At 42.2% G+C, this 19,898-nt stretch overlaps 3 protein-coding genes across 4 annotated transcripts in view; 2 read left to right on the forward strand and 1 right to left on the reverse strand.

Moving 5' to 3' along the window:
- Nucleotides 1-913, forward strand: part of gpr157 (G protein-coupled receptor 157) — a 13,457-nt gene extending 12,544 nt beyond the window's left edge. The window contains 2 exon segments of the mRNA XM_031845845.1: nucleotides 84-326; nucleotides 890-913. Of these exon segments, the coding sequence (XP_031701705.1) occupies nucleotides 84-326; nucleotides 890-913 (267 nt within the window).
- Nucleotides 914-3,340: 2,427 nt separating this feature from the next.
- Nucleotides 3,341-11,129, forward strand: slc2a5 (solute carrier family 2 member 5). Of its 2 annotated transcripts, XM_031845399.1 has the most exons (11): nucleotides 3,341-3,934; nucleotides 4,070-4,168; nucleotides 4,266-4,426; nucleotides 4,512-4,636; nucleotides 4,721-4,873; nucleotides 4,952-5,265; nucleotides 5,354-5,464; nucleotides 5,551-5,652; nucleotides 7,465-7,540; nucleotides 7,754-7,881; nucleotides 9,472-11,129. In XM_031845399.1, the coding sequence occupies exons 1-11, from the start codon at nucleotides 3,890-3,892 to the stop codon at nucleotides 9,694-9,696; spliced, it is 1,539 nt and encodes a 512-aa protein (XP_031701259.1). In that variant the 5' UTR covers nucleotides 3,341-3,889; the 3' UTR covers nucleotides 9,697-11,129. The 2 variants fall into 2 exon arrangements, with proteins under 2 accessions (XP_031701259.1, XP_031701260.1); XM_031845400.1 differs by lacking the exons at nucleotides 3,341-3,934; nucleotides 4,070-4,168 and having other exon boundaries at nucleotides 4,306-4,426; nucleotides 4,516-4,636.
- Nucleotides 9,918-14,766, reverse strand: ca6 (carbonic anhydrase VI). Its single transcript, XM_031845398.1, has 10 exons — nucleotides 14,647-14,766; nucleotides 13,930-14,109; nucleotides 13,177-13,325; nucleotides 12,784-12,879; nucleotides 11,729-11,795; nucleotides 11,497-11,654; nucleotides 11,183-11,309; nucleotides 10,979-11,062; nucleotides 10,862-10,894; nucleotides 9,918-10,759 (listed from the first exon to the last, which is right to left on the reverse strand). The coding sequence occupies exons 1-10, from the start codon at nucleotides 14,735-14,737 to the stop codon at nucleotides 10,125-10,127; spliced, it is 1,620 nt and encodes a 539-aa protein (XP_031701258.1). The 5' UTR covers nucleotides 14,738-14,766; the 3' UTR covers nucleotides 9,918-10,124.
- Nucleotides 14,767-19,898: the final 5,132 nt, after the last annotated feature.

Genomic DNA, 19,898 nt, shown 5'->3' on the forward strand with positions numbered 1-19,898 from the left:
TATTTTGTCACATTTTCAACCCATTAAAGTAATAATCTATAACTGCTACACTCCCCTTAACGGCTTCTGTTTGGGCCCAACAGGGAATTGGCAACACCTCGCAGGGAGCAGCCAACTGCATCATGTTTGTGTTGCTTACTCGGCCAATCCGCACGCGCCTCTGCGCCGCGCTCAGCTGCTGCTGCTCCTCCAAGTGTCGAGCAGGCGAGCAGCCCTCGCATGGCGCCCCCCACGGGCTGCTGCCCGGACAGGACACCTCCACACAGAGGGAAGAGGACAGCGCCAGTGGAGTCGGGACCGATCGATGATATTCTGTGGATGAGAAGGCAAACGAAGGCGGAGGGCGCGGTGGAGGTCTCTGCTTCACATTGAACCTCATTACAGCAAAGTGGCTGCAAAGCAGGTTGGAGATTCTGCAGGTGCATGCACATCTGTGTCACAAGAAAAGTCACATGTCTGCACTTTTGGTAATGAGAGTGATACTGCCTGGCTGTGCACCAGCATTTGGTGAAGGAATTTGTTGCATATACTGAATATGTTGCACATGAATACCGCGGTGTCATAGATGTGCTGTACATCAAATTTTAAAAGGCCGTTACACTTCAAGTTGTTCATTTGCACATGTTTTCTGATTGCATTTTAAACAGCTGTACATTCTGTGAAAGACAGGTTAGCAGCTTTATTCATCATGTACTGTGCCGATTCACTTACATTCTGGTGTTATCACTGTGAAATGAATGAATATTCAGTTTTTATCTTGTTCCACTGAGTATTGAAGTATTGTATTTATGGAAAATATGGGGGGGGGGAATACCCACATTTTGGTGTCCATACAGCATTCTCACTTTAAGTGATGAACACAATTGTCCCTGATACTGAACTTTCACAGAAAGCTTTAAGTGAGAACCCATAATCTTATCTTTCAACTATCAAAGTCTGTTAGCTTGAAAGATGAAAAGTTTGTGTTCAGCTCTTGTTAATGATGCTGCAAGTGTGTTTTGAGAAGGTTTAATTAATGTTTATTAAGTGAAAACCTGTCACCATGAACTCAAGCTGTTAGAGACAAAACTGCAAGCTTTTTACAGCTTACAGCTCCACCTTTGTTTGTGTTTGTTTACATTTTTTGTAGATTATCCCTTTAATGTGTTCTGCAAGGTAACTTCAATTCCCAAAATAAAAATCTAATTCCTACTTATGTCCAATATAACTTTGGGTATGTTTAACAGATTTGTGATCGTCTCTTAAAAGAAAAGTAAATGACATGGTACAAGCACAGTTTTCTGTCGGTGTATAATTCACTTAAATGCATTCAACGTTACATTAAAATCTAAAAACATTCTCCTACGATGCTCCTACCCTTGATATCAGATATCAATCCTTGCCTAACTTCATAGTTGCAACATTTTTCAGAAGATTAGTTGCAAAACCCCATCAGTGTTTTTGACGTGTGGCCAAAATGAACTCGTCATTGTGGTCAGGGTGTGTGATCTATCATCACATACCAGCCTTCCTCCTTGAAACCTAAGCCTTCCTTGTGAGCCTCACTTCTCCTTTCACCCCTGCTGTTGTTGGCTCCCGTTTCCCCAACTGAGCAACAGGCCGAACGCATACCAACCAGGGTGGGAACCCCACGGGGCTCATGGGACCGACTTGGCTCTCAACCACAGTGCCACTTCCCATGGTTCCTTCAGCCCTTTGAAATATTGTTTAAAATCCATTGAGTTTTAATGAGCCTGTCTCAGAGATGATGAGCTACATTGAAATTAGATTTATACTCTGGGGATTGGAGGGAGAAATTCCACGTTGTTGACAGCCAATTTTCTTTTATCCTCAAGGGATTATTGTTTGTTTGACTCTCGCAGAGGGCGAGCCCTTGTTCGGTTTGTGAAGGTGGCATCGCAGAAACTGGATTAATATATCTTGCATGGTCTCTGTTGGCCTGTTTGACGGATTAGGCAATGCAGAAGTGGGTGATTTTGTTATAATAAGCCTTTACATCAGGTCAGGCAGACTTTTCATGACACTAAAACAACACTGTGCTCGTCTGAGGGCAGTTAGTTCTCACACATTATTTCCAGAACATGGAGACATTATGCCGTTTGTACTAGAAATATATTAAAAACAAAAATACACAGTTGTTTTTGAGAAAAGGAGTTTTCCTTCAATCTAATTCTATGGGTGGTCTAAAGTTATGTGAAACAGTGCAGAGGTCGTCCTCTCAGGACCATCAGTAACACTGACAGAGCACTGGATACCAGGTCTGGGAAAATGGGAGGAAGTGAATGCTGTTTATGCTGATGACATCTAAAACTGCCGGTGAAATGTTTTTTCGTCCTTGAGGACCGCAGACGATCGACGCTTACTGTATTTCCTGCAGGAATTAATCCATTGTGTCGGTTGTGAGATTTGGCTGACATTGAAGTAACTGGAGCTGGTGTAAACACTTAAGGAAAGGGATTTATGCTCTCTCCCCCGCTGGCTCTCTGCCCACTTAATTCATTAAGTTAAAGAGTACCAGAGGGCCGTCCTACACTGCATGGGGTGACCATTCACCAGTCAACATAATGGAAGTCATTTTTTTTCACATCCCATGCTGTTCATTTGGCTGCGTTAGTGGTTCGTAGAGCCAATTCTCAAACACACTGTCCACCAAAGGTAATGGGCAATAATTCAGAGCTGCAACCGTGTATTTAGATTAGAAATGACAAACAATGTTCACACATGTCATAGAAAACCTCAGAAACTCTACATACACAAAGCCAGAGGTTACCGGTTGGTATCAGTGGGTGAATAATTCAGCTGTACGATATTAAAGTGACACAGTGGAAGTAAACTTTGCACCTTACATATGACATGTCTTTCTTCTTCTTCTGCAACCAATCATTAGCGCCCCCAACCGTTAACCGTTAAATTGCAACCACTTCAATAATCAACTTGGCCCAATACTGTGGTATAAAAGAACAGGATATGATAACTATTCTTTGCCATGTTGCTGGTAGACCTCTCTGTTAACGAGCTGTTATAAGCACAATTTACATGCAGAAAAGTCTGTTGGGTCTTCCAAGTATTATATATATTATATGTAAAAAGAAATTAAACCACTCTGTTGTTTAATTTAAAGTCTCACAGCTCATCCTGCTTCACTTAACACTTCATCCTCGTCAGATTTTGCTCTCTGCATACGTAGTTCTAACCTCTAATTATTCCTGTTTCCCACCATCATTATTTACTCACAGACACATTTTATTAGCCTTGTTTTTGCAATGAGGCTTCCCTGAAGCAAAGAACATCCAGCTTTAAGAGCAAACAGCCTCAGGGCCGTCGTAATGACAAACACACTCAGCTTCAGAGATAAGAGGCATTGCAGCACACGACGAGTTGAAGACAAAGTAAACATAGAAAGAGATTGTCAGGTGTGGTGTTGTTGTAATCGGTGTTAGATGAGCTGTCTTCAGAGCGAGAAAGGATAAATCCCTCAAATTGTACAAGGATCAAGTCTATCTGTTTGTGATTTCAGCATTGTGTCGTCATTCTGTCATAACATCTTTCCTGTAATCCAGCCTGCAGGTCGGCATGTCTTTATCATTTTGATGATAACATAACTCCAAAACGACAGCTGGATGTCATCAATTGAACCAATTTAGTTGAGGGTGCAGTGCAATACAAGCATCAGATACTAGCATTCAGCCCAGGGCAGGATTAAATACCTTGACTGTATTGAATACAAAACTTCCTGAACCTGAGGGCACAGTCTGCAACGTGAAAACGATAACTGTAGCCAAGCCGTAAACAGCTGCTACGCTGTCTGATCTGGTGTCCAAAGGGCAGACGGCATGCAGTGGTGCCGTAATAACAAAGTGTGCTCTTATTATTGAGTCCAAACACAACCATGGTGGAGAATGAGGAGTCGGGAAAGCCTGTGGAGAGGAGAGGGGTGAGTGACACACACAGGTGTGATTACCACTACCTTCACATCGCCGTTTGTTTTGTCTGAAAATGTGGCGCGTGATGGATGATGTTTGTGTTGTAAAAAGAGGCTTCACATAGTGCGCTGATGTCCCCCCAACAGAGATTAACTGTGGTGCTGGTGTTGGCAACGCTCATATCTGCATTTGGTTCATCGTTCCAGTATGGTTATAATGTGGCCGTCATCAACTCTCCGTCACCGGTAACCCAAGCAAAGACACACAAGCTTTACATGCTATAGAGGCCAGTGTCATTCACATGTTGATGTGCTTCAATCAGTATTGTCCTGCTCTCTTCAGTTCATGCAGCAGTTCTATAACGCCACCTACCTGGAGCGTTACGGCAGGCCGATGAAGGAGAACCTCCTAACTCTGCTGTGGTCTCTCTCTGTGTCCATGTACCCGCTAGGAGGCTTCTTTGGCTCCCTGATGGTGGCCCCTCTGGTCAACAAACTAGGGAGGTAACATGTCACGTGTATCATGCACTATAAGAGGTGTATACTTGGTTGGTCTGACATGACTTTGACTGCATCAACCCTATGACAGGAAGGGCACCCTCCTCTTCAACAACATCTTCTCCATCGCCCCTGCTGTGATGATGGGAGTCAGTGAGATTGCCAAGTCCTATGAGATCATCATCGTGGCTAGGTTTATAGTGGGCATCTGTGCAGGTCAGATATGATGTACTGTTCAAGCCATCAGGATTCATACGTACCACAAGTCATTCTCATGTATCTTAACTTCCCTGTCTGCAGGTCTCTCATCAAACGTGGTTCCCATGTATCTGGGAGAACTCGCTCCCAAAAACCTGAGGGGAGCCCTTGGCATCATCCCACAGCTCTTCATCACCATTGGCATCCTCAGTGCACAAGTGCTGGGCATCAGAAACATATTGGGCAACAGCACAGGTACATGATTGGCCTTCATTCATCACAATCCTTGACAGCTGATTTGGGGGGACTCAGGACTGTGCCCTCTGTCTCCAGGTTGGACCCTCATGCTGGGTATAACCGGCATCCCTGCCCTGATAGAGCTCCTGCTGCTGCCCTTCTTCCCAGAGAGCCCCAGGTACATGCTCATCCAGAGAGGAGACGAGAAGACGGCAAAGAAGGCGTTACAGCGTCTGCGTGGCAGCGAAGACGTGGATGCAGAGCTTTCCGAGATGCGTCTGGAGGACCAGTCGGAGAGGGCCGAGGGACACCTGTCGGTGCTCAGCCTGCTGTCCCAGCGCTCCCTCCGCTGGCAGCTGGTCTCCATCATCGTCATGAACATGGGCCAGCAGCTGTCGGGGGTCAACGCGGTGAGCCTGGCCTCCTTCTTGTGTTTTAACTCTGTTCTCCAACTCTTGGCTATATATTTAGTCATGACGCGTCTCTCTCCCTCGTCAGATCTATTACTATGCAGATAGCATATATGCCACTGCAGGAGTCAAGCAGAATGATATCCAGTACGTCACGGTGGGAACGGGTGCAGTGAATGTCTTCATGACCATAGCTGCTGTAGGTACCCTGTCGATATCAACAGTCTGTTGTTTGATCATGTCAGTTGGAGACGATAGCTCTGAACAGGGAGTTTGTTTCACCAGGTCTTCATTGTGGAGGCCTCGGGACGCCGGCTGCTGCTCCTCTGTGGGTTTGGGATCTGCTGTGTAGCCTGTGTGCTGCTCACTGTCGCACTCACCTTCCAGGTACCATGTGAAAGCTTTAGTGTGTCTCAAACATGTCACTCTGCTGTCCTCTAGTGGTTCAGCATATTAAAGAAATCTGCTGTTTTATGTCAAGGGTGTCTCAACCTGAAGGTCAGGAGATTTGTTATGGAGATGGATTCATGGAAGATTTTTGAGACAGCTGACACATTCTTTGTTGCTGTGGCTCACATTGTATTTGAAACGACGACAATGAGATGAAAGTGCAGACATCTAACTACAAAGCAAGAAATCTCTGTCTGTCTGTCTGTCTGTCTGTCTGTCTGTCTGTGTGTGTGTGTGTGTGTGTGTGTGTGTGTGTGTGTGTGTGTGTGTAAGTCCTTTGCATATCTCAAGAAGAACCATTTATCCAATCTATTTCACTTTTGGCATTTGTATTGTTGTGGACCCAAAGGAGTGCCGTGTTGAATTAGGTGCAATTTGGACACGTTATACGTTGACTATTAATAAATGTTGAATAAAAAAACGGGGGCGGGGCTTCAGGGCTTAGCCAAAGTCAAGCATGTCATTTGCAGCAGTCATTTCACTTTTGCTGCTGGATGAACTAATGTTACAACCGAAATCTTCTTCAATTCCCTGGACAAAACGACTGCAAGCAGCACTCCCGGGGGCGTGGCAATTGGCCCGCTCAGAACGGGCACTGCACTAGTTTACCCTTAATTCAAGTAGGAATTAGAAGTAGAAAAATCGAAACAAAATTGAAGTGCTGTAGATATCAACACGCAGTTAGCTTAGGTTAGAATAAAGGAGAAACAGCTGGCCTAGTGCTGTACAAAGGTAATAAAATTGGCTCAGCAATTAACGTAATGTCTCTTTTGTTTAATAGAATAGAAAAATGACAACTTGTGTTTATGAGTTAGACTATTTTGTGATCAGCAGCAGTGCCCAGTGGCGTATGGTAGTTATGACGGGCCCCAATTCCTTACTGTCTCTTTAACCTTATAACATCATATCCATTTAATTTGTGTTTAAGTAACGTTTATTGCTGGACTTTAGCTGATGTGAGGCGTCAATATTTGTTTGGTTAATTTTGTGCCAAACTGTATAGTTTCTAAGTTTCCTAGCCGTAATTAACACTTGGATGTTGACCTCAACATTATTTACAATTTGGAAACCTATAACTATGACAACTTCGATACAGCATGAACGTGGCATAGGAGGACGGTGTGTATACTGGGGAGCTGATGGAGAAATTGGGAGCAGATGTGCATGTGTGTGTGGAGATCTGGTGATGGTGACAGAAAACCTGAGAGGTACACAAAACAGTAGTGGTTGATAGAATGGCATTAGAAGTGACAAAAAAAAAAAAAAAAAAGCTGTCGTGATGAACCAGCGCTTTAAAGCTGAAAGTAAGCACTTTAACCTTGTGGTCCGCTGTGCTGGTTTACGAAGCCAAAACGACTGGAAATGCGTCACTGTACTACAATTTTCATTGGACGGTAATTTTAATGTTATACATTTTGTGCTTGGTCTGAAAAATAAATGTGATGACTTGACATCTGTATTTGCTGGGGTTATGAGAACTTTGAGACTTAAAAACAGAGTCGCCCACCACTAAATTATGAGAAAACACTGGCCATTAGACAACCACAATATCAGGGCTGCCCCCCTGTAACCCTGTAATCTCACCTGGATCCAACATCTTCAGACAGACAGCACTTTCAACAGCACAGGGAGTTTCAATCTTCCCACACAGTGCAGCCATTACGGAGATTTTGTTACGTGTTTGTTACCGTTTGAAAGCATCAGCATGTCAGGTTAATGATAACAGCAGCTGTTGTTTTATGTTGACAGGAGAGCATGTCGTGGATGCCCTACATCAGCATCACCTGTGTCATCATCTACGTCATAGGACACGCCATAGGACCCAGTGAGTCTGTCCCCGCCAGTGGTTATTTACACCCACACTGAACAGGGTGCTCCATTAGCTGAAGTGTTGTTTGGATGTGCCCAGACATGTAATGATATATGTTGTAAACCTGCACTCGGGTGTCTGAGACATGAGCATCCTCACTGTGACCCTGAAGAGTAATGCTGTGTCTTGAGTGTTTTGGTTGTGGTTAACCACATCTGTGCTCCACAGGTCCCATTCCTTATGTGGTGACCACTGAGATGTTCAGGCAGTCGGCCAGGCCCGCTGCCTTCATGGTCGCAGGCTCCGTCCACTGGCTCTCCAACTTCACTGTTGGCCTCGTCTTCCCCTTCCTAGAGGTCAGTTACACAGTTTCTAAGATCGCTTACATTGGGGGAATGAAAGATTATTATTTTGAAATGTAATTAGCTACAGATGTTTTTTAAGTGTAAACAGCGAGGCAATTCAAGTCACATCTTGACATGATCATTTCTACTTTATTTTGAGTTACTTCTGCATGTACTGTATGTCTGTCTTACGATTTGCAGACTTTTAATTTAACCCAATAAAAGAGAAAACAAGACCTCCAGCGTTGTAATGGGCAGAGAATAGGACCTAGAGAGAAGTATAGTTTAGGATTACACCTCGTTTCAAAGAAGCACTTATGCCATTTACTATATTTGCCCTCAAAAAGGCTACATCACGGTTTTCTTTTCTGTTTTGTAAAATTGTCAGTAGTAATCTTTAACAAAACAATACGCTTATTCTACCTTAACTTTAAAAAAAACCTATTAATAAACTATTAAAAACGAATGCATTACATGGATATTTTTATAAATTCCTTTAAGTATTTTTGTCATACACATATATCCATTGATATGCGTTGGGTAATTTGTACGAGGATGTTGTCTTCAGTCAAGTTTCTATTTGATCATGTGACAAAACGATACCATATATGGTAGCTAGTCCAGGTACAAAATATGTCAAGCCTAACAAGCTGAGCTCATCTGCAAGCCGAGCGATCAGTCATGCCTTTCAAACAGTAGAAGAGGCAGTAAGTTACTAGGGCCTGCTATAGCTACTAGTGTGAGCTTGGGCCCGTCGTAACTACCTTACACCGCTGGGCACACTGCTCTCGGCCACAAAATAGCCTAACTAATAACCATGAATTGTAATATTTACATTTAAGTATTAAACAAAAGAGATATTACATGTTTATTGCTGAGTTTTATTGTGCAAATTGGCCAATTTTGTTCCCTTTGTACAAGGCCAGGCTAGCTGTATCCTCTGTGTCTATGCTAAGCTAATCTAATTGTGTGCTGGCTGTTCCCTATATTTAATGGACATTGTCATATTGTCGAACCATTCCTTGAAAATGGTAATAGAAATTACTGAATAGGCAATGCAATAGAAGTCATTTTGTCAACAAAAGCAGTTTAAGTGGGAGGGAGAGGGGCCGACAACCAATCCAAGTCTCATATCCAAACAAATGCTTTTCATAACGAAAACCTAATCATACTTCATTCAAAATGCATCTCAACAAACAATAGGATTTTTACAATCCGTATTTGGATGTATGATTTTGTGACTTCACAGCTTTTTGACAGGCCAGTCATGGTCCAATACTCATGTGTGAAGTTCTTTTAGCAGAAGTAGCATTCATCCCTGTTTATTAGGAGCACTCTCGTCAGCGTGTCTTAGGGATAAACACAACCATTTTGCGGCATGTTTACTTCATATCAAGACTTCATCTTCAAGCCACAACACAAACAAGGAAGGAATTTGTTTGAGTAACAGAAACCAAAAAAACAGCATTCCAACAAAAGTAGCGTGCAAATCATACTTCCCCTCACCTGTTTATGTCCAACCAACTGTTTCTGGCAAACAATATTTACACCATTTCATCTTGAGGACAAACTGATCACATTTCCTCTCCCTCCTCCCCCCAGAGAGGTCTGGGCTCCTACAGCTTTATCATTTTTTCTTTCATCTGTCTGGTCACGCTGATCTACATCTGGCTGGTGGTCCCTGAGACCAAGAACAAAACCTTCCTGGAGATATGCCAGATGTTCGCCAAGAGAAACAAAGTAGAGATCAAACTGGGTGATGTGGATCTGCCACTAAAAGAGAGCAAAGAAAGCCTGGAGGATGCAGTGAGGGTCACGGCCTTCTGAAGAATAATGAGAGCATTCAGAGGAGAGGAAGTCTTCACTCTGGGGAGGATTGTAATGGACTGGAAATGTCTAAATTTAGCCTCTATTTTCTATTTCACAAGGAATCTTTACATAATCGCTTTGTGTATTGTTCGTTTGTGTGGCTATAAGATCTTAAATATTGTGAAACTTGATGTATGTACTGGCTGAATAGGTCCTTGCGTCATTAAACAAACCAACAATTCACTTGTAAGTCTTTATTGATGCTGCAAAAATATGAATACAATACATGGCTGAAGCTAAAAGATACAGTTTGCATTCAATATTTTACAGGTGCATGAAAAACATTTTGTATCCTTCATCAAACACATTTTAAATCCACCATCATCAGCAGTGATATGCTGGTTTATTACAGCATTTTAAAGCTCATGCGAACAGAAGCAGTCTATTCAGGAGCATCTGTACTCGCTGTCCAGCTGCACCCCACCGAACAGACTGAGTTTGGTTGTTCCCCAGCTAAACACATTTCCCACCACGGTCTTGTTTCTCTCGCATGACATCTGGTCGCGGATATCTGCTGTGGACAGCACGTAGTCCCACACATTGACATCAGTCATCTTACCCACAAAGGCATCTGCGTTGGAGATGCCCAGTAATCCATCCTGATCTTTGCCCACGATGAACACACCGCCAGGGCTGATTGTGTAACCGCTTTTCAGATACCGCTGCTCCCCCACCATGCCATTGATCCACAGCTCCGCGCCGCCGGTGTGGGACGACCAGGTGATGCAGTAGTTGGCCCAGTCGTGGGACTTGACGTTGTGCGGCAGGTTGACGAACTCGTTGCCAATCCAGAGGCCCACCTCTCTCGAATCCCTGTCCTCACCGACGGAGATCATCAGCTCGTTGTCGTTGTCGTTACTGGCGTAGGAGATGACGGTGTGGATCCCCTCGTGCGGAGGCAGGACATGCATGCAGACAGTGAAGGAGTCCAGCTTCATGGGATGGCTGAGCCAGGCCAGAGCATAACTTCCAGAGTTTTTCTCCTGGAAGTTGAGCACCAGAGGATACAGAGCGCGAGGTTCTGATGAACACAGAAAAAAATAGAATCAGACATCGACCTTTAATCATCCACAGTCACAAATCACAGTTGGATATCAAATGAAATTCAAACCGAGGGACTCACCATATTTGGTAGGCCTTGAGTTACGAAGTCCACCTTAAGGGCATAAGTAAGAAAGAGAGTAAGTATAGGCACTTTCATTTACATCCAGCCATCTTTATCATTTTTTTTACGACTCACCTGAATGAATATGCTTTCCAAGAGACGTTATCAGACCCTCGATCTTAAAGAGCCGGGATTCAATCTCATCTTGCCGACAAAATGCTGAAAAGAAAGAGGTGAATAAAAAATGAAGAGGATCTGACTCGGGGCTTAGTCTTGCCCAAGTCAATTCTGAGGAATACACCCTATTGTGTAATGACACAGCTGCAACAAGCTACATACTTCCTTTCCCGAGCCTAGGGAGGAAAGAAGACTCCACCACACGGCGGTTGAGAGGCTGAGCAATGCGGTAGTCGTTCCACAGTGTCTTGTTGTCTATGTCCATCAGAGTACTCTCCAGTTTCCTGATCTGAACACAACAGAGAAGAAGAGAAAGCTTTCACATTGCACCACATAATGTTCAAAATAAGAAACATTGCCTTCAAATGCGAAAGTCCAGTTCCATATAAGACAAAATAGTTGAAAGTTTTTATCTTTTTTTTGTCAGCTGGAATAATACAAACCTCATTTTTTTCAAAATGTCCTGTGTGCTGTACCTGGTTATGTGAGAGAGTGATGGGAGTATCAAACACAGTCCAGAGGATGCTCTCAAAGCAGGGCGGCGTGGTGAGGGAGCCCTGGTATCTGAAGAAATGGTTGATGTTCTCGGGGAGCATGGAGCGCACATTAATGCTCGATATGTTCATGGACTGACCTGACAGGATCACATTAAAATCACGTTAGACCTCAAGCACTAAGGTCGGTGAATTCATGTGTGCAGTAACTCACCTGCATATTTTATTTTGGCCAGATTGGAGATGAAATCACTGTAGTAGGTGTTCTCAAAATGCCCGTCCTGAAAGTAAACCAAAGCTGAAGCTTAAATGTTCAGTTAAAACAGAAGACACAGATATGTGTGTGTGTGTGTAAGCATGAGGCATAGTAAGGAGGAATGATTGTCCTGGTTTCTCATAACTTGAGCCTTGTTCTTTCCGTTGGTTTGGCCATTGTATCTATCTATGTAGTTTGATGATGTTGTATTCACAAAAGTAATTTGTAAAATCTGGGAAAGCAGCAACATCACACAAGTCGGAAAGGGCAAGAAACATCGGACAGGTTGTAAATGAGGCAAAAAGTTTCGTCAAATTATCTAAAATACTTACATTTTGCCCATAAAATGTCCATAATAATCCCTCATTGCAGAAAGGTCAAAGTTGAACCAGTATGTCGGTCTGTAAACTGTGGTGGATGTTTATAATGTGCGCCTCGTTAATAATGCATTACATCCCATCTCATCATCTGACCGCTGCTGCTTTGTTGTCCCATTGGACTTCTTTTGAGTCACGTTCTTATTTGTAATTAACTGGAATCCTCCTTCAAACCTCAAACTTCAAATGTCAGTGAATCTGAATCATTTGTTGCCAAATGAGTTTGTCCAAATAGCACCAAGTCTCAGCCACTCTGTGCTGCTATCACGGGGGATGCCAGCGGCGGTGTTGCTGCAGCGACGACCTCTCGCAGCTGAAAGGCCGCCGACTGTCGGAGACCCGGAGCATTCCTCTGGAAACAAGCTCATGCCGACATGTTGAAACTCATTCAACATGTCGGCGTGTAAATTAACACTGAATAGAGCCTTTAATCCAGCAGGATGACTGAAGCAACGTGTCATACACTTCAAAGGGCATTATCATTTTTCACTAAAAAATACTTTTTTTGTAAGCTTCCTAACTGAAGATCATTTATCAGAAGTAGTGGGGGCATACTGTATATATGCTGACAACATTTGTGGTCGGACAAAGCAAATCATAGAGGACAGGGAACAAAAGTATTTGTGGCTTACGTACATCATAGAAAAAGGCGAGTACTGCCAGCCCGTCTGTCTTATCTTTGGCTTCGGTAATGCTCTTGTACTTGTCAGAATTGTAGTGGACAACATGGAGCTGAAAGACAATTAAGACAATCTCTGTTAATTTAATTAGCTTCGTCAGAGAATTACATACTTAGATGATAATAAATTGTTCTACAGACTGGTTAACTGAGGCAGTGTCATCATTTCTGTACAAATTCAGTTTCCATGTTTAGGTCTGTGTATAAACTGTTTGATAAACTGAAGATGTTTGTTGATTAAAGGTTTGTCATCGCTGTAGTGGTGCACCAGCGTGTGTAGCATAGTCAGTTTCTGCCCTGTTTTTGTCTATCAAGTCAAACTTTCATTTTTAAACTTTCTTCAAGCCAACCTCTGCCATGTAACGGATGCCGTCAATGGTGTGCTCTGCTCCGCTGGCCTCCAGGTCCCAGCCGCCCCAGTGCAGGTGCATCTGGACAGCTGTGTATTTTCCTGGGAGGCCCTTAGTGATCGCCATAGTGGGAGGCAGGTCAATTTGAACTGATGGAGACATAAAGACATTCAGATTATGTAGGTTCTTTAATCAAAAACAAAAAAAGAGGCAGCTTACAAATCACGAATACTGTACATAACTGCTATAGTGTTTCACATTTTTAAATGTATTTCCTTCCTTCCGAGCGGTCATTGGGTTTGTTTGAGTTCTGTAATGCACCACAGTGAAAAGTCTGCTTCAATTTTCGTCAAACTTGTTTTACTTCGTAATAAAAGTTAATTCCGTGAAGACTTTTCAGATCAAATTAACACCATGCAGCAATATTGGTCTGCATGAGGAAAAATGTGTAGACTTTAGGTTCACTGTAATGGATCACACAATTTGAGAAAGATTCGATAATGTGCTAATTCAGTTTTACAAGAAATTAATCAAAATATAATTTCTTGACATTAAGCAGAAACAGTGGTCTGGTCCTCTAACAGTGAAGTAAAGACATATAGAAGTCTCACCAGGAGGCGTCGTATCTTTCTACAATATTTGTCAAAAGGATAAAACACAACAAGGCTCAAGAGCTTATTTCCATTGTGGTCCTTTAGTTAATATTAGTCGTAGCTAATATTGAGGTTGGGTCATCTATACATTTTCTCTTACCGGAGTGCCCGTTATTGGACATGAGAAAATTCCCACTCTGAGCATCGTATCCGTTGAGCTCCAGCTGCAGCATGTCTGGGTTGTGTTTCACGTTGCGCCGCTGGATGTCTATTGGGGACTGCTTCTTACCGCCACATGAAGGGTACTTGGTTGGCCAGTGCATCTGGTCCAAGGCTCCCTCTGTGTGAAGAAAACCCATCCCCGAAAAACTATTTTCACATCATTCAAATCACCCAGGGGTAGATGAATTTAGGGAGAGAGCTGCCAAACTATATTTCCCCTTGTTAGTGAGTGTCAAACCTGTTCCCATGTTGTTGCTTTTATTAGCACGCACAGGACATGTTCAACTGGATATTTTGTGTAGTTCCCAGTATTCACTCCCCAATTATTTAGTAGCCTAGTGCCACGCTGTATACACCTAATCATTTGCCTTTATGTAACCTGACAGTGATTAAAAGGTATTTGGCAATTCAGCACGCATCACCCAGAAAACATAATGGCCAAGTTCCTCAAGTGAATGTTGAATAGAAATAACTTGGCAGCCTCTCTTACCAAAATATATACTCACAGGACAGGTTGTCATGCACCTTTTATATGCAGCAAACACCTGTGAATCTAATATAACTCTGCTACTGTTTGTGTTTAGGTGCAACAAATTTAATAAAAAAAAGAAAATGAAATTCCAACATTTTCATATTAAAATAAAGAAAAGCTTACCTGTGTACGTCCAGTGTATTCCGTCATGAGGAATCCCAGCACTGACGGCACAGACCAAAACAGCAGAAACAAACACAGAGAAGAACTCCATCGCTGCGCCTCTGATCCTTCACACCGGACTCTGACAGCTCACAGAGGGTTTCTCTCTAGATAAACTGCGGAAGGAGGGAGGTGTTGAAATCTCTGCTGAGAACGCCCAGAGCCCTGCCCAGCAGCCCGAAAGGGACAGGAAAGGACTGTCTCATCTGTATGTTAATAATAGAGGCCTCAGTTGAAATGTTATTTCTCAGTGTGAAACAACTGTTGATTGTCTGCATGCTTATTCTACTCATATCACAGAGTTGAACTGCAGGTATTAACATTAATACCCCAAATAAATCAATTACTTCTGTCTTTGAGGACAAAGGTGAGGCTCATACTTGACTTTGGTCTATCTTGTTGCCGTATTGTGGAACATCACCCCTCAGCATGTAACATTGTTTAATATCTTCATTTTACTTAAAGCTGCAAGTCATTCTGAAAAAGCCATGATGGCTTCTGATAAAAAAAAAACAGGAGAGCTGATGGTAGCACGTAATAGGATATTGTGACATCACAATGTCCTATTACGTGCTACCATGTTCATGCACACAAGTTGCAACATGTCCAACACCTCCACCTTACATGCCAGAGCTGTTCTCTGAGGTGCGCAAGAGAAACTGAAAGCGGTTTTTTTTGTCTACAGAGGTGTAATCTCGATACCAGTCTTGTATCTGTCTGTTAAATATAAGGCTTCAGCCAGCAGCCGGTTAGCTTAGTTTAGCATTAAGACCGGAAGTTGGTGGTATGCGTTGAACTTCTTCTTGGCCGAGCAGCACGGGAACTACCTTTGGACAGAGCCAGGCTAGCTGTTTCCCCTGTTTCTCATCTAACTTTCAGCAGGAACGCGAATAAAGGTATTTCCCAAAATGGTGAACTTGGTCTGTGCACTAAAATAAAGTCCAAGGTTAAATTAGTTTTGAAACATTTAGTCAAGGAGAGTCCTCCTAAATGTGGTAATACAAATCTCCCCTGAGTGTGAGTGTTTTTGTCTGCGTGTGTGCAAAGAACTGATTGAGTTACAAATGATCAAAGCACTCACCTTGCTTTAAGACCCTCATTGTTCCTCTCGCGTCCCTCCTCTCTGGACTGGAGTTACGGCCTCTTGGCGACCTGCATTTGATTGATGCCAGTTGTTTTCCTGTTTGTCTATCAACACATACAGGCTGAATAAAAAACTATTTTAAACAAGCCCAGATGGAGGAAACAGAAGACAGGAGAGCGTTTTCCCCTCACACAACGTCTGACATCATTAAGAAGCAACATGTTTGATGCCCCTCGGCGCTCAACTTGCATACACCAGCACTTAGAAATGAACTGAAGCTGTCCTCTTGCTCAGTAAATCACTAGGTTTATCTTTGCATTGAGGACAATAACAGCTTTTAAAGTCTTGGTGGCTTAAATGGTGCGATGGTGCTGATTAAGAGAAAGCGTATGTAATTTAAAGCCCACATGTGGTGAGCTTGACATATATCATTCTGCTGCAGGTAGTATGTACAGTATCCCGTGCTGGTCTTGGTGAAAAAAGGGGACAAAACTATTTAAGGAACAAACAAAACAAAAGAAAGATAATAAAACTTGATTTATCTTTGTATTGCTCAAGTACGGGATCAAATTTACAACAGGTGAGTGCTCAAACTCTCTTCAGTAGATGCGACGCCTCATCACAGGGATCCTGAATTTGACCTTTAAAGTGGCCTCGTGCATTTTTGAGAGTCACATGAGAATTTATTACACTGAAAGAAAACAAGAACCCATTACTTAATAAGCTACTGTTTGATGATGTGTGATGGCAATACTGTTAACAATCTAATTCACATCGTATGACTCAAGGTAGTTACTCATTAATCATGAGAAGAAGTCACAGTTTGTTGAGTGAGATGGGAGGAAACCTTGTCGACTGTGATGATGAAATCAGTGAGAGTATTTTAAAGAAAAGATCAACAGAACAGAAACCATTAAATCAAGGAACACAATAAATATCACATCGAAAGAAAATATGTATGAGCTACCAACCGTTAGCTGCTAGCTCAAAGTAAATGTTGGCTGTGCTCATTTATTTAATCTGCAAGACGTCAGTATCTTTTTAATTTTCGGTTAACAGCAATGTGGGCATGTGTGAATGTGTGGGAATGTCTGAAACAAACTAAACAAAACAGCAGCCGTGTCAGCCAAGGAAGAGCCCGTCAATGTTCAGGTAGAGAGACTTTAAAGCTGGAACCACACCGGGCTCAGGTGTGGCTCATCAGCTGACGACCAACATCCTGATCGACAGAAAAGAGACAACAGGACACAGACCCCTAGAAGGGAGGGGTCCTCGCATCAGCAAGATGCAAACTGTGCTTGAATAAAGAGACATGCGTTCTTTTGTGTGTGACAGTCACACGGCTTTAAAGGTGCATCTGAAACTGTGCGCAGCAAATATCGCTTGATTTAAGTGATAAACGATTAACTTTGTAATTTTTCTTCTGTCTGTAGCAATATTAAGAATTGTCTTGCAGTTTCTTTGCAGACATTAACTATCACCTATGAAATCATGCTAACTCAGACAACTGGGGCAGTTTTTTTGTTTTTTTTAAACACATGGATTTGTTAAAAGTGGCTGGTGGTTGAGCCGTCTGGATCAGGACTTGAACAGTATAGAATGGACAGAATAGAATTGGTCTTTAGTTACCTTGTTTTAAGCATGGCCAATTGAGCGTGAAGTCTCTTTCCAGGAACGTCCTGCTCGCTCAGTTTGCACAGATTCACAGCTGGAGGCTGCCCAGTACAAGCACTGAGTCACTGAGAAGCTCCACTGGAGCAAATTAGTCTCACATTTAATGCAGCTGCATAGTCGCAATGACATTTTTAAAAGGACATAATGTCTAATTCTCTGAAGAATAAAGGTTGCAGGCTTATGTGAATGGTCTAAATATTATACAACCATATAATTGACTTGCACATAGTCAGTGGAAATGTGTGCATGTCATATTTTCTGACAATATCACAGCAGGTGTAGACTCCTGAGCTGAGGATTTGTTGGAGCCAGAGGGCATAGATGAAGGAGCTCATGTTCGGCCAAATATGCAGCAAAGTGAGCCAAGCAAATCAGCAAACACAGCGTTCACTCTGGCTCGGCTTCTTTCCCTCCAACCAGAATGCCTGGCACCAGAAAAAGGGGTGGTGTCATCGGTTATGGGGAAAAAAAACTTTAAATTGACTGACAGCTACATGCTACAGATCAGCAAGTGTGTTATGCTTCCTCACATCCTGGTGCAGCTTTCCAATGTTGACCAACAGATTAGCAGAGTATCAGTGCTGCTGCCGGCAACCATTTCACAAGTTGATGGTACGATAGGACCACAAATAGCCTTTCACACAGGGTGGCAGAAACTCCAGATACCACCAGATGACAGGCCGGAGGCAAATTCAGTGACGTAATGTGTGACATTCTGGGAAACATGTGTAGAACATTTTACCAAATAAAACGGCAAAGGGCATTTTTTTACTTCAGGCTTTGTACGGATTAAACAGACATCTTATAACATGTTGATTCGTGAGTGTTAGAGGTGCTGTTAGCTGGAGTTTGTTTCCTTTGGGCAGAGCCAGGCTAACTGTTTCCCCCTGTGTCCAGTCTTTGTGCTAAGCTAAGATAGCCGTCTCCTGGCTAACAACAGAGTGGTAATTAATCTTCTTGTCTAAGTCTCTGTTTCTCACTTTATTTCTTTTGTTCACTCAGGTTTTTATTGGGTTTTTACAAAGGCATAAACAGAACAGCACAACATCTATACAGAAAATACAGTCGGTTATGCAAAGTACAATACAAATATAAATATGTATAAAATTAAATTAAAATAACAGTAATTAATTGTCTGGAAACACTTCTATATTCATACAAATATATTATAATTAGGTATTCATTTGGTCGGTGTCACATCTCATATTCAAGTTCCATTTCTTCCAGTTCTTATTAAATGTATTCCCCTTGACTCTCAGAAGTTATGTCAACTTTTCCATAACAAAGATGTCTTGGACAATTTCCAGCCACTGTTCCTGTTTTGAATGGTTTACATTAAGCCAATTTAACAATGTTATTACTTGCTGCAAGTAAAGTAGAGGTCTTCTCTCATCGCAACACTTTAAATGTTCCCAGGATGCATCACAGGGCAGGTGTTCGGGATCTCGTTTTCCCAAAAATATTTTAGCAACACTTTCTAAGAAAGGTTCGTATGTCATTAATACCGTCTGATGGGTCTGTCTTTCTTTTTTTGGCATTTTGCTTATTTGACAGCCAGTAGAGAAAGCCAGGAGACATGGGAAGAGTAATAAGGGTTATAGCATGCATAAATAAATAATTCTTGCTTACAATTGATGCACGCATGCTGCATGTGTATGATATGCAGGTTTTTAGAGCACTGGCACATTTTTATTTAAGCATAGGCCACAGGTGGAAACAATAAACTCAATGATGGCTGAATTCCATTTAGCTGCTTCAGTTTCAGGGTCCTGGTATTGTGCATACTGGCTCACTGTCACACTGTCACGGCTTGCTGGGACACCTGAATATCGAGCAGCAATGTTATTAGTAACACCTGTGCTTTTCCGACTATGACAAGTCATAATGTCTGCTGGGGAAAAAGAAGGCCATTTCTAAAAAATGTTTTTACAATCAGTTAAATTGTTTCACTCATTAATTGATCATCATTAAATCAGTCTACAAAATATCATTATTGTATTCTTTACGGAACTATATTCATCTGATGACTGGAATTACAAAAGATTTAACACTTTTATACAAAACATATGATCGGTTTACAAACTATGATGCATTATTTTAGATTAAACAACGGTATATGAAGTTGTTGTAGTTAAATGTGCTCTACCTCAACCAATTTCAATCACAATACTGCTCACTTATTAATACCTCACTAACAATGATCCGGTTGTACAATAATAGAACACCAAAAGGGGATCATTCTGCATAATGAGCACTTTTACTTTTGATACTAAGTACATTTTGATGCTAATACCTTTGTACTTTGATTTTCAATGCAGGACTTTTACTTGTAATGTTTTATCATGTTCTATTGTAACTTTTAGTTGATGGTTTGAATAAAACTACATCTTATTAGGGGGGCACTGGTTATCCGTATATCCTTATTTCCTTATATGAATCCAAACTTGCACGTCTT

Source organism: Anarrhichthys ocellatus, unplaced genomic scaffold (genome assembly GCF_004355925.1).
Source record: "Anarrhichthys ocellatus isolate YVR2014 unplaced genomic scaffold, GSC_Weel_1.0 scaffold5, whole genome shotgun sequence".
In the NCBI taxonomy this organism is placed as follows: Eukaryota; Metazoa; Chordata; class Actinopteri; order Perciformes; family Anarhichadidae; genus Anarrhichthys; species Anarrhichthys ocellatus.

Coding starts and splice junctions, on each gene's coding strand:
- ca6 (XM_031845398.1), bottom strand. CDS start 14,737: ATGGAGTTCTTCTCTGTGTTTGTTTCTGCTGTTTTGGTCTGTGCCGTC. Junction 11,796..12,783: donor TACTCGCCTTTTTCTATGAT/GTACGTAAGCCA, acceptor GTTTACTTTCAG/GACGGGCATTTTGAGAACAC. Junction 11,310..11,496: donor TCACTCTCTCACATAACCAG/GTACAGCACACA, acceptor TGTTGTGTTCAG/ATCAGGAAACTGGAGAGTAC.
- slc2a5 (XM_031845399.1), top strand. CDS start 3,890: ATGGTGGAGAATGAGGAGTCGGGAAAGCCTGTGGAGAGGAGAGGG. Junction 3,935..4,069: donor AGCCTGTGGAGAGGAGAGGG/GTGAGTGACACA, acceptor TCCCCCCAACAG/AGATTAACTGTGGTGCTGGT. Junction 4,427..4,511: donor CTGGTCAACAAACTAGGGAG/GTAACATGTCAC, acceptor ACCCTATGACAG/GAAGGGCACCCTCCTCTTCA.